General features: G+C 34.0%; 1 protein-coding gene across 1 annotated transcript in view; it reads right to left on the minus strand.

Annotated features, from left to right (window-relative positions):
• The window catches only part of EYS (eyes shut homolog), a 164,857-nt gene that overhangs the window by 62,882 nt on the left and 89,159 nt on the right, over positions 1-12,816 (minus strand). The window contains 2 exon segments of the mRNA XM_045865411.2: positions 8,813-8,943; positions 9,835-10,028. Of these exon segments, the coding sequence (XP_045721367.2) occupies positions 8,813-8,943; positions 9,835-10,028 (325 nt within the window).

A 12,816-nucleotide genomic window follows, 5' to 3' on the forward strand; every position in this document is an offset into this window, starting at 1 on the left:
AGCAAAAATATGCATATCACAAAATTTCTATTTTTTTAAAGATAGTGTATTTATATATATATATATATATTTCCAATATCTAGTTTATGGTGTCTTTTACAAAGATGACTCTCAATAAATATTTGTTAAACAATTGATTTTAGAGTAGAAAAAAATTATTGTAAGAGAAATACTCTAGCTGGTTTTATTAACATTTATTTCCTGATTAAGCTTTCCTCATTTCATTCTGATTGTTCAGAATGTGATTATCTTTATATATAGAAAATATTAGAGTCATTGCATTCAGCAAATATTCAAATAGATAAGTATGTCTTCATATTTGTGTATGTGTGCGAGTGTGTGTGTGTGTGTGTGTGTGTGTGTGTGTGATGGCAATTAGGAGTGTGATTCAGGATAGTCTTCAAAGCCTTTATGTGGTCTTATGTTAAAAATGCTTCCCAAACTAGTGTATAAGGAGGATTCAGAATCCTGTATGTCAGGTCACAATGCCCTTCGCTCCCTACCTCTACACCTCCATCAAATAGGATGATGATCCCTCCATCAGGGATCCTAGAAAGCCTCGCTGGAACTGTGGTCTGAAGTGCCTTGGACATTTCCACTCACATAAATGGAATGGGGCTTACAGAGACCTGCCACTTTAGCAGGAGCTTCCGAGGGCTGTCCACTGAGCTCTGTGAGCTCTGACAAGACTTCATACCTCCAACTTAATGCCAAAACTCACAGTCGCCCCACCATGATCCATGTTTGCGGCCATAATGGTTAACCCATTGTTACCATTTACCCAGACACTGCAAGAACCCAGAGCCTCCCAGGTCCTTCCTCACCATTTGGATCTTTCCCCCAATCTATACACATTTTTTCATTTTGACTCTAATCTTTCAGTGATGGCTACTCTTTCTCCCTCACCCCTCATATTTCAGGGGCTGGATCAGGTAGGTGTCCTTTTTCCTCATTGTGTCTTCAAAAGGATCACTGTCCCATCCTTCTCCTTAAAAATCTCAGTTATTTGAAGATGATGCCATCAAACCATGCTACTCATATCTCCTCCTGTTGCTTTCATAGCCGGCCCTCCTGGGCATTCCCTCTAATTCTTTAATGTTTAACACCTGGCTTTTATATCTTTTTGTAATATAATCCCAGTCTTATTTGGTTATTTCAATATCTGCAGAGTTGATTCACTTAAAATTCTAGCATTTTGGAGGAGGATACTGAGGAAGATTTCAATATTCATCCTAACTTTACAACCTGTTCCCACTGTAGTATTCCATATACTACCATCATGCATAATTCTATTCCTTCCATAATCTTAAATTCCTTAATATTAATTTCAAGTATTTCATATTCCACTCACAGCCTCATTTCTCTTTCCAGCTCACTCCTTCTAGTCCTTTTTTTCTCCCCAACAATTCTCCACTCCTCATAATCCACTGACCCTACCAACACTTCAATGTCTCTTATCCCCTATCATGTCATCACTTCAATAATTACCTAAATTATATTACATGGTCCATTTCTATACTTAATTCTTGCATACACCCTCAAATCATTTGCCCCAATTCCCTCCATTATTGTTGCCTGGTTAAAATTCAACCCTAGTTTAATTCAACACTCAGGCTATTTTATGTGGGCATATGAATAACAACATGTGGCTTGAGGATGTAACACTTGACTGTAAATTAATCTTCACTAATTCTTCACTTCAGTTAGTATCTCTATTGATATGTATCAATAATGTTATTTCCCTCCTACTCATCTGTATAACTATTTCACACCTTCTCATCTCACCTTGCTTCCTACCTCACTTGACGAATTAATCAGAGGACAGTTTCCAAATGATTACTCACCACATATTCAAAGCACCTCTGTAAGTACAAATATTCTACTTTGCCTGCTATTCCAATTGATGTAACATACACCATCCTATCAAAGCCAACTCCTTTGCTTGTATACTATATATCCCGTCCTATCTAGCCTAATATTTTAAAATTTCCTGCTTTGAACGTTCTTCAGCTGCCACTCTATTACTTATATTTCTGCTACTTTTTATAGATAAAGTCCAGTTCTTTCATTCTATTCACTTGTAGACTGAGTATAATCAGTATTTTTCCCCATTCTTCTTCTTTGTTTTGTTTTGTTTTGTTTGGATGGCCCATGTAGGGAGTGAATTTTTCCCATTATTCTGTCAAAATGTTCCTTTAAAAAGTAAAAACTGAAAAAAACAACCACAAAGCAACAAAAAAACATTGTCTCCAATTGCCAATTGCATAGATCAATTTTCACTTTCCTCTAACTAGATCTAACCACATACTTTGAGAAGTCTACCACTGTCTTAATATTCTTAAAATATTTTATAGTTTCTGTAATCACCATTTGTATTTTTTTCACCTCAACTCACTGACTCCTACATTTTAGCTTCATATTCCATTCCTTTAACTCTAGGGTCCACAGTCTCAGTCTGCAAACCTCTCACTTCTCTATCAAGGCTCACTGTAAACTAATCTCATTCAGTTTCCTAGTTTTAAATGCCATCTCCATGTGGCTAGCTTTCAAATGTATATATGTAGCCCAGACATCTCTAAAATAGCAACTAGCATCCCTGAAAGCCTACCTTAATGTCTTCACTTGGCTATATTATGTGTTTCAGCTAATACGTGCAACACTGATTTCTTGATTTCTACCCCTCTCAATCATGTTTCTCTTCTTATAGACCTCCCCATTTTAGAAAATTCTATTCCTAACCTTTCAATGGAGTAAATAACCTTAGAATTATGCTTGACCTCTTTTTATCCAGGCCTTCAGAAAAATACTGAATCTTCTTCAGATATATGTCCCAAACGTGATCCTTAATTACCATCATCACGTGTCACCTTAGTGATGGTGTCAGTCATCACTCTCTCTAGGCTGTATTATAAATGAGTAGCTTCTTTGCTGTTCTCCCTGCTTCTTCTATGATTGGGATCATACATTAGTAGTCTAGTCTACAAAAGTGAGTCAGAGTGATCTTTAAAACCTTACCTACCTACTAAACTATAAGTTTGTTAAGAGGAGGATATTTTGCCTGTTTTTCTTATTTTCTACTGCAGTAGAACAGTTCCTATTGCAGTAGGAAAGCTTATGGAAAAGTAGGCACTCAATAAATAGTTATTAAATTCATGAATTTCATTTCACATTTAGAGTTAAGACCTTCCATCTCACTCAGTGAAATCCCAAATATTTATTATAAGCAAATTAAATAATGAATTAAATAGCTTTTTTAGAAAATGTTCTATGTGTTCTATAGTAAAGGGATCCAGAGATACAGAAATGAATAAAACACAGTTATTCTCTTGAATATGGTACAGGAGAATAGACTTTCTTTTTTTTTTTTTTTTTAGATTTTATTTATTTTATATATATATATATATATTTATTTATTTATTTATTTATTTATTTGAGAGAGAGAGCGTGAGAGCAAGAGCAGGGAGGAGAGGAAGAAGCAGGTTCCCTGCTGAGCATGGAGCCCAACATGGGGCTCGATCCCAGGACCCTGAGATCATGACCCGAGCTGAAGGCTGATGCTTAACCAACTGAGCCACTCAGGTGCCCCAAGAATAGACTTTCACAGTAATTCAAAATTATAGTCTATGAAGTAGTCAACTATATTATAGGAATATTTGTTTTTTTTTTTTTTTTTTAGTAGATAATAATCAGGTAAAAAATAGAACTATGAATAGTACAAAAAATTAACTATTTAAAATCTATGATTGAGGGGTGCCTGGGTGGCTCAGTTGGTTAAGCGACTGCCTTCAGCTCAGGTCATGATCCTGGAGTCCCGGGATCGAGTCCCGCATCGGGCTCCCTGCTCGGCAGGGAGTCTGCTTCTCCCTCTGACCCTCCCCCTCTCATGCTTTCTCTATCTCATTCTCGCTCTAAAATCTGTGATTGAAAGTAATTCAGTTTACATAGATCCTGGCTTTTTTTAATACTTTCAGTCCTATACTTATTGGTATTTTTTTGGCTGTGTCCCCTTGCTAGATTTCCTCATGGTGGCAAGATGGCCTCCTGTGGCTCAGCTACATGCTTCAAGAAAATTTGTCAATGTCACTATAGAGATTTACTGTTTTACATTTCTTTAAAATCTCCAGCAGGAGGTTCAGTTTCACCCAAGTGCAGACTTTCTGCCAAATGGTTATTTAAGCTATCAAAGGGCAAAAAAAGTGCAAACAATTCATTTCCTGTGGCTAAAAAAACAACTCCCCCTTTTTTTTTTCACCATTGTAGACAGAGAGCAATGATGATAGAGAAGAGTGGGAAACAATTCTCTGGTTTCTGTTCTCCCATTTCTGTGTCAAGTCCTGGTGCTGGAAATGGGTAAAAGTTTCCATACCATAAGATTCACTATGAATGACCTTATTGTCTAACCAGTGCTGACTCTAAAAGTTAGGTCACACTTCTGGTCATACACTCCATTAACTTCTGGGTCCTTGTGTATTTGAGAGCCAAGAAACTCAAAACTCACGTGCATGCAGCCTTCTTTTGTTATCACACTACAATTATATTAAGAGTCACTGATACCTCGTGGAGGATAGATTAAGGATCTGCCTCTCAGGAGCCCACAGATAGGTAGACATCCAATCTATCTTAATCTCTGAGATCTCATCCCATTTTCACCCCCTCCAAAGACACTTCTCTCTCCTATTTCCCTAAGCATAATCCTAATGTCTTATAATTTGCAATTCATTATCTTAATCTCTTGTACATTGCTTTGAGTATTGCGTCTCCTCCAAGATGCTTTCTTTTCATCCTTGTCCATCCCATACTGTATTTCAGAATGCTGACTTGTGACTTCAGTCTGGGTCCTACTACTGTGCTGCACTAGCAGCAGGTCAGAGGTGAGAGGAGAATAAGGTCAGGTATTTATTTCCTCTACTCCCTCACTGCCAGATTGTATGTTGGCAGTAACTGTGTTTATTTACATAAGTTCATAGTTCATGTCAGAATGTTCTATACTATAGCTATACTTCTCTCTCTGTTCTACTAACTGCAATCTCAGCTTTCCCTTTCATCAGTATGGAAGGGAAACAGCCTCCACTCTTTCTAAACTCAGGATGATTACTCAAACATTATTGGTTTCCCTTAGCTCTTCTCAAATCCTTTAGTTTTTTCATTCAGTATTTCTAGATTACTCTGAATGAAACATCCCTTTTCAGGCAGAACCGTAGCTGATTTCAAGTATTCAGAGAAACTCTTCAAGCATTCTTCTAAATAATTTCTTCCATTTTCTGCCATCACTGTATCCCACAAACTGTACTTTATTTTAAAAATTTTAGCCAAGGGGCACCTGGGTAACTCAGTCGGTTAAGCATCTGCCTTCGGCTCAGGTCATGATCCCAGGCTCCTGGGATTGGCTGGCACCAGGCTCCTTCCTCAGCAGGGAGTTTGCTTCTCCCTCTCCCTTTGCCCTTCCTCCTCCACTTGTGCTCTGTCTCTCGCTTTCTCTCTCTCAAATAAATAAAATCTTTAAAAAATTTAGCCCCAAAAATAAATAATAAAAATTTTAGCCGAAGCATTAACACCTCGGTCAAAAATTCCTCAGTAATTTCAGAAAATGACCAAAATTAAGTTCTACCTGTTTGATGACACCAAGACATCAATTATCCATTTTCTTTTTTCCACCAAATTCTACTTGCATTCCACTTGCTCCCAGAAATGCCACTTACGATGTCACTACTGTTACTTATTGCTCTTAAAAATAACATTTTTTTAAGATTTATTTATTTATTTGAGAGAGTGAGAATGAGAGAGAGAGAGAGCGTACACGACGGGGGGAGGGTTAGAGGGAGAAGCAGGCTCCTCGCTGAGCAGGGAGCCTGATGCGGGACTCAATCCAGGGACTCCAGGATTATGACCTGAGCCGAAGGCAGTCGCTTAACCAACTGAGCCACCCAGATGCCCAAAAATAACATTTTTTTATACTAAGTTCATAGACACCTAAAGGTTTTGATAGTCTAGGTGTTAAGGGAAATGCTAGTGTATAAACACAGGTAAAAATTAACTCCTTTCTGACACTGTGTTACTGTGGTTACTTAGGTACCAAATAAATTTTCATAACTAGTGGTTTACACTCCTTCTCAAGGAAGTAATTTTGTTTCAGTTCCTCTCTCATCTAATCATAGGAATTGAGATCTAGTCTATATGTTTAAATGGAGAGCCTGATACCATCATCAGTGTTCTAGTCTCTTCATTTTACTTCTTCCCAGCCCCACATTTTTTTTTCTCCCAAATTCAGAATATAAGAGCAAAAGCTTGGGTTGAAGTGTATGGATGTAGGAGGGAAAGAGGTATAGGAGGATTTCTGCATAGATGTTATTTGAGCTCAGCTCATCTTAACCAGTAACTCTTAAAGTATGGTCTCCAAATCAGCAGCATCAGCATCACTTGAGAATTTGTTAGGAATGCACATTTGCAATCGGTACCCCAGATTTATTGAATTAGAACTCCAGGGGTGGGAAATAGTTGTTTGTGTTTTAAATAGCCCTTCAGGAGATTCTAAAAAAGCTAAAGTCCATTACCACCAAAGTGTGAGAATCATTGATCTAGAAAAAATATACTTTCTAAGATAGCAAAACACAGATAAATTGTTTCTTTTTTTTATTTTTTAAAGGTATTTAAGTTGAAGGGCTTTCATTTTTCTTTTTATTTTCAGTCATTCTCTTAATTTCCTTTGGGACAAGAAAAAGAGACTCCAAGACTAATTTTTTTTTTGTCATTTTTTTCAACTTCATGCTTTATTAATTTATGTTGATTATAGCTATATCACTTAATCTGAGTCAGAGTTGGAAATGATTTTGACTATCAGTGGTGAGTTTAGGGGGTTTGAATCTCGGTGCTGGAAATTCTGCTCTTGTGTTCCACATCTGTATGATACTCTTAACTTCTGAGGCTTAGGCTTTCACTCATCATTCAAATTAGACTTTGTTATTTCTGCCTTGTTGAGGCAGTTCTGTGTTTACTCTCCTTTCACTTTCCTTATACTTTACCTTCTATTAATCAGCAGTCTAATTTAACCAAAGGAGGGGACCATGTTTTTAATTAAGTGGATTGGAGATGAGCAAAATGTTTGCCAAATTCTTAAAGAATGTGGTCATTTCAACAATTAGAACACATATAGTGGGGCTCACATTAATTTCATGAGTAAGTTTACTTCAAAGTTGTTATACTAGTTTACCTGCATGACATATTTCATCCATCCTAGAGAAACCTAACTGGAATTTTTACAACATCCATCCTATCTAGCACATGCTTAACAAAGCATTCTAGATTGAACTCCATAATTTTAAAATTAAATCTATTAATTAATAACAGAACAATCAACTGAGAGATGGCAATAATGCCTCTGGTTATCTAGTTTTCCTGTTGATGATATTTAAAACAAAGCCTTCTAGACATCAGAATAATACTAAAAATAAGGACCAATAAAATCATCCTACCTAATAAAAATAAAATAAATATTATATATGTGAATGTATATTTACATATTTACACAATGCTACCTATATTTTTATTTTTTTATTTTTTATTTTTTTTAAAGATTTTATTTATTTATTTGACAGAGAGAGACACAGCGAGAGAGGGAACACAAGCAGGAGGAGTGGGAGATGGAGAAGCAGGCCTCCCGCTGAGCAGGGAGCCCGATGTGGGGCTTGATCCCAGGACCCTGGGACCATGACCTGAGCCGAAGGCAGACGCTTAACCGGTTGACTGAGCCACCCAGGCGCCCCACTACCTATATTTTTAAATGTTGATCACTTTTCTATGTATATTTATAAATATACTTGCACTATAAGGCTCAGAACTAGAAATTTTAAATTAAAAAGTCAATATTTTTAAAAGGAAAGCAATTGAATTTATTGATAAATTAATATAAGATTGAATGCATACACAAATTTGCCTAGACCTTCCAAGATTTTGTATAATGAAGAAGCTTCTCTTCATTTTCTTTTGAAAATGTCACATTTTAAAAGCTTGGTATGTTTTTAAACTTTGCAATTAAGTTCCTTCTGAAATCTATGAAAATACTGTCCTTGGTACCTCTGTGATGTGTATGCATATTCTGTTTCTTTTCAGTATATTTAAGGCTTTCCTGTACCATAGCTAATAATTTTCTGCTTTTATGGATATTCTAACATTTTGAGACTGTTTACCGCCCTTCAGTATGCCCAACAGAACTTACTTTAAGCAGCCAGATAAAAGTCAAGTAAGCGTGAAGAGTACAAATTGTACTTCCTAATGGTGTGAGAAACTATCTATAAAGCTATTTGAAATGGACTAAAATTACAGGCCCAGATAACTAGGTCACTTCTGTCATTTACAAATGAGTAACTTTTAGAAAATCCTTATTTAAAGAAAACAATATTTTTAAAAATCCTGCCTAAAGACCCTAAAAAACTGTCAACTGAGGTCTGCAAATTGAAGGAAGAGATGGCTTACTCTATACTTTCAAAATATAATAACATTGTCTATGTATAGTAGACATACTTACATTTATCTTTTCTTTATAGACCTTTAAATATTATTCAGTTATCCTATATATCTCCATTATAAAACAAAAATGTTTTACAACTTTTTGTCCAAATTATGCCTGAGAATTTCTTAGTTTTTTTAAAATAACTCATAAAAACACATTAAAACGTTTCTACCTTAACTTAAATTAGAATATTAGATGCCATTAAATAAAATTTAAGCTTAAAACAGAACATTCTTTTATTTTTGTCCACATGGTCTTAAAACTCATGTATTTTTGTCTAAAAAAATAGGAAAGTAATTAATATACCTGCAATGATAATCTTTCTCATATTTCGTACATGTGGTATTATTCTTGCAAGGAAATGACTCACGTGGTATTTGAAGTTGTCTCTTACAAAGCTTGCCTGTAAATATTGGTGAACAGATGTACATAGTACCCTAAGAAAGATCAGAAAATATTTTTTACAAACGTTTTTGGATATTTCAAAGATAATAAAAGGCGAGGAATGGAAGCTATTTTTATAAGCATGCAGAAGTTGTCTGTATAATAATGTGAAAGAATCTATTTTCCAAAATGTCACAACAATCATCTCACATACTTTTCCTACCACCTGAATTAAACACTTAATTGAGAATTAGGAACTATCCTTCCCTCCCCCTTGAATGTAAGCAAGCTGTGACTATGAAGAAAGTGATGCTCTGTGATTTTCAAAGTTCTGTTTAAAAGGCCATACCATGTCTGTCTAATTATTTGGGATGCTTGCTCTTGGAACCCAGCCACAATGCTGTGAAGAAGCCCAGGCCTTACAGAGAAGTTATATTTAGGATTCTGGATTGATAGTTCCAGGTGAGGGCCCAGCTGATAGCCAGTATCAACCATCAAATATGTGAGTTAGGAAGACTTTAAGATATTAATATGAATTTATAATAGAAATTCAAAAATGAATCTTACTAAAAGAAAAAGATAGTGAGTTGTGGAAATTATTACATTATTTCCTAGTCTTATTTATTTAAATGTTAAATTCAAATGTTAAAATATAAAAGTATCAAATAAACAAAAAATTAAAAATAACTAAAAATGAAATGTTTACAAAATTATATTGTTCACAAGGGATAATTTCAGTGGAAGAGCAAAGTGAAATTTGTTTCTAAATTGGGGTTTTTATTTAAAATAGGAAAACAAAAAATCAACAAATGAAGTATCTTTTCTGATACTTCTGATTTTGAAATTTATAATATGTTAATGAAACTTTAATTATATTTGTACTTTTCAGATAGTTTGGTAATGGTAAATGTATATATAAATCACTCTCTTAGATTCAGACTTACATTTGGAATATGAACGCAGTCAGCATCATTCTGACATGGTGTTGATGAACACTCATTCACATTGGTTTCACAGTTTTCATCAAAAAATCCTTCTGGGCATTCACAAATGTAAGCAGAGATTTTATTTTGGCAAATTTCCCCTTTTCAACAAGACTGAGAAATAGAACATTCCATTGACTCCTCACAGTATGCACCTTAAAAGATCACACACACAGACACAAAGAAAATATAAATATAAAATATGGAAAAACTCATTATAGAGAAGGTCTTCAGAATTCATTTAAAAAACCCAGATTTATCATGGAATAATGTGTGTATCATAAAATTTACCCATTGCAAGTCTATAATTCAATAACTTTTGCAAATGTGTAGAGGTATTTGATCATCAGTATTATTCAGTTTTACATATTTCCATTACCCAAAGAAGAGCTCTTTTATTGTCTCTCTTTGTTCCCAACTCTAGCCCGAGGCAATCATGAATTTTTCTGTCTCTATTGATTTGCTGTTTCTGTGCATTTTATATAAATGGAATGGTACACTATGTTGTCTTTTGTGGTTGGCTTCTTTTGCTTAGGATAAAGTTTTGAGGATTTGTCATGTTGTATTGGGTATCAGTATTTTGTTACATTTTCTTGCTAAAAAGTACTTCACAATGTGTACATCTTGTTTATTCATTCATCAGTTGGTAAACATTTGGGTTGTTTCCACTTTTTAACATTTTTTTATTGAGATATAATTGACATATTAACATTATATTAGTTTACCTTTTTTATTTGGTAAAATTCCCCTGTGAAGCCATCATTACATTAGTTTTAAGTGTACAACATAATGATTCAATATATGTATATATTACAAGATGATCACCACCATAAGTCTACTTAACATTCATCATCACACATAGTCACAATTTTTTTCTTGTGATGAGAACTTTTAAGATCTACTCTCTTAGCAACTAACTTTTATGAATAAATGAATTCATGCACAAGTATTTGGGTGGATATATATTTTCAGATCTCTTATACAAATTTCTTCCTGAGGTGTATGGTAAATACATGTGTAACTTTTTAAGAACCTGCCAAACTGTTTTACAAAGTGGCTGTGCCTCATCTTACATTCACATTAGCAGTGTATAAGATATCCTGTTTCTCTCCATTCTTGCCAACATTTGATATTATCTATCTTCTTTATTATAGCCATTCTAGGGGTGTGAAATCATATCACCTTGTGGTTTCAATTTGCATTTCTATAAGTTTAACAATTTTGAGTATCTTCTCATATGCTAAATGGCAATTTCTATATCTTCTCTAAGGCCATTTCTACTCATATAGACTGCAAAATATGGTATTATTTATTTTCTTAATATTGAGCAGTAAGTGGTTTTTGTATATTCTGAATATGATTTTGCCATGAAATACGTGACTGCAAATACTTTGTCCTTTACTTGCCTTGCTTTTTCTTTTCATGTTCTTACTTAGTGACTTTTTGATAGGAAAGTTTTGATTTAAGCCCAAATTACACATATTTTTTAGTTTCATTAAATACAACTTGTAATGTTTTCTTTCATATATCATGCTTTTGGGGTCACATAAGAACTCTTTGCCTAGCCAATGGTCATAAATACTTTCTCTTATGTCATATCAGAAGTTTATGATTTTAGTTCTTAACTTTAGATCTCTGATCCATTTGAGTTTTTTATTTTTTGTTTTAATATGGTGTGAGACAATGGTATGAGTTATTTCATATATATTTTTATTTTTAATTAATTAATGTTGAAATATAATTGCCCCAGTAATTTTTTTAGAGATTGCCCTTTGTCCATTTAATTGTCTTTTTCACTACTGTGGAAAATCAATTGGCCATAAACATAACAGTTTATTTCAGATTCTCAGTTCTGTCCCATGGCATATATACTCATCCATATTCAATAACACACTGTCTAGATAAATGGAGCTTGATAGAAAGTTTTGAAATTAGGCAGTCATCCAATTTTTTCTTTTTTGTTGTTATTGTAGTTGCTTTTGTTTTTGCAGTTTCACATAAACTTTTGTATGAGTTTGTCACTTTGTACACAAAAGCCTGGTGGAAAATTGATTAACTATTTTAATGAATCAATAGATAAATTTGGGAAGAATTGTTATATTAAAAATATGAAGTTCCAATCAATGAATATGCAATATCTCTGCATTTGTTTAGGTTTTCTTTCATCTCTCTCAGCAAAGTTGTGGAGTTTTCAGTTAAAGTCTTGTATTTAATTAATGAAATCTATACCAAAGCATTTATTCTTTTGATAGTATTGTAGAGGAAATGTCTTCTTATTTTGGGTGAGTATGTGCTATGGTGAGAACTGTGAATTGTGTATGAATCACAGTTCTGATGAATCACAGACCTGTATCCCTGAAACATATAATACATTATATGTTAATAAATAATAAATTTAAAAATAAATAAAAATGATTTTGTAAATTCTGTTGCTAGTATATAGAAAGGGAATTAACTTTAGTATGTTATCTTGTATCCTGCAAACTTTATAAACTCATTGATTAGTCTGGTAGTCCTTTTTTGGATTCCTTAGGATTGTCTACATATGAGATATTGTCATGTGTTAATAAAGACAGTTTTACTTCTTTCTTTTCAACCTGTATGTCCTTTTATCTCCCCATCAAACTGTCTGGAACATCCTATACAATGTTAACTACAAATAGTGAGAGTGGATATCACTTTTGTATTCATTCTAAAAGCAAAATCTGTCAGCCTGACATTATCATATGATGTTATCTGGACAATTGTCATAAATATATTTTTTAACAGGTTGAGAGAGCTTTGTTCTCTAATTTGTTTGGGTTTTTATAATAAATATGCATTGCATTTTTCAAATGGTTTTTCTGCATCTATTGAGAGTATTGTATGGTTTGTTCTTTTTTTAGTAATATAGTATTAAATTAGTTCATCTCTTAGATGTTAAACCAATCTTGCATTCCTGAG

Source organism: Mirounga angustirostris, unplaced genomic scaffold (assembly GCF_029215605.1).
Source record: "Mirounga angustirostris isolate CCGP_5_RB_7025 unplaced genomic scaffold, mMirAng1.0.hap1 SCAF_8, whole genome shotgun sequence".
Lineage (NCBI taxonomy): Eukaryota > Metazoa > Chordata > Mammalia > Carnivora > Phocidae > Mirounga > Mirounga angustirostris.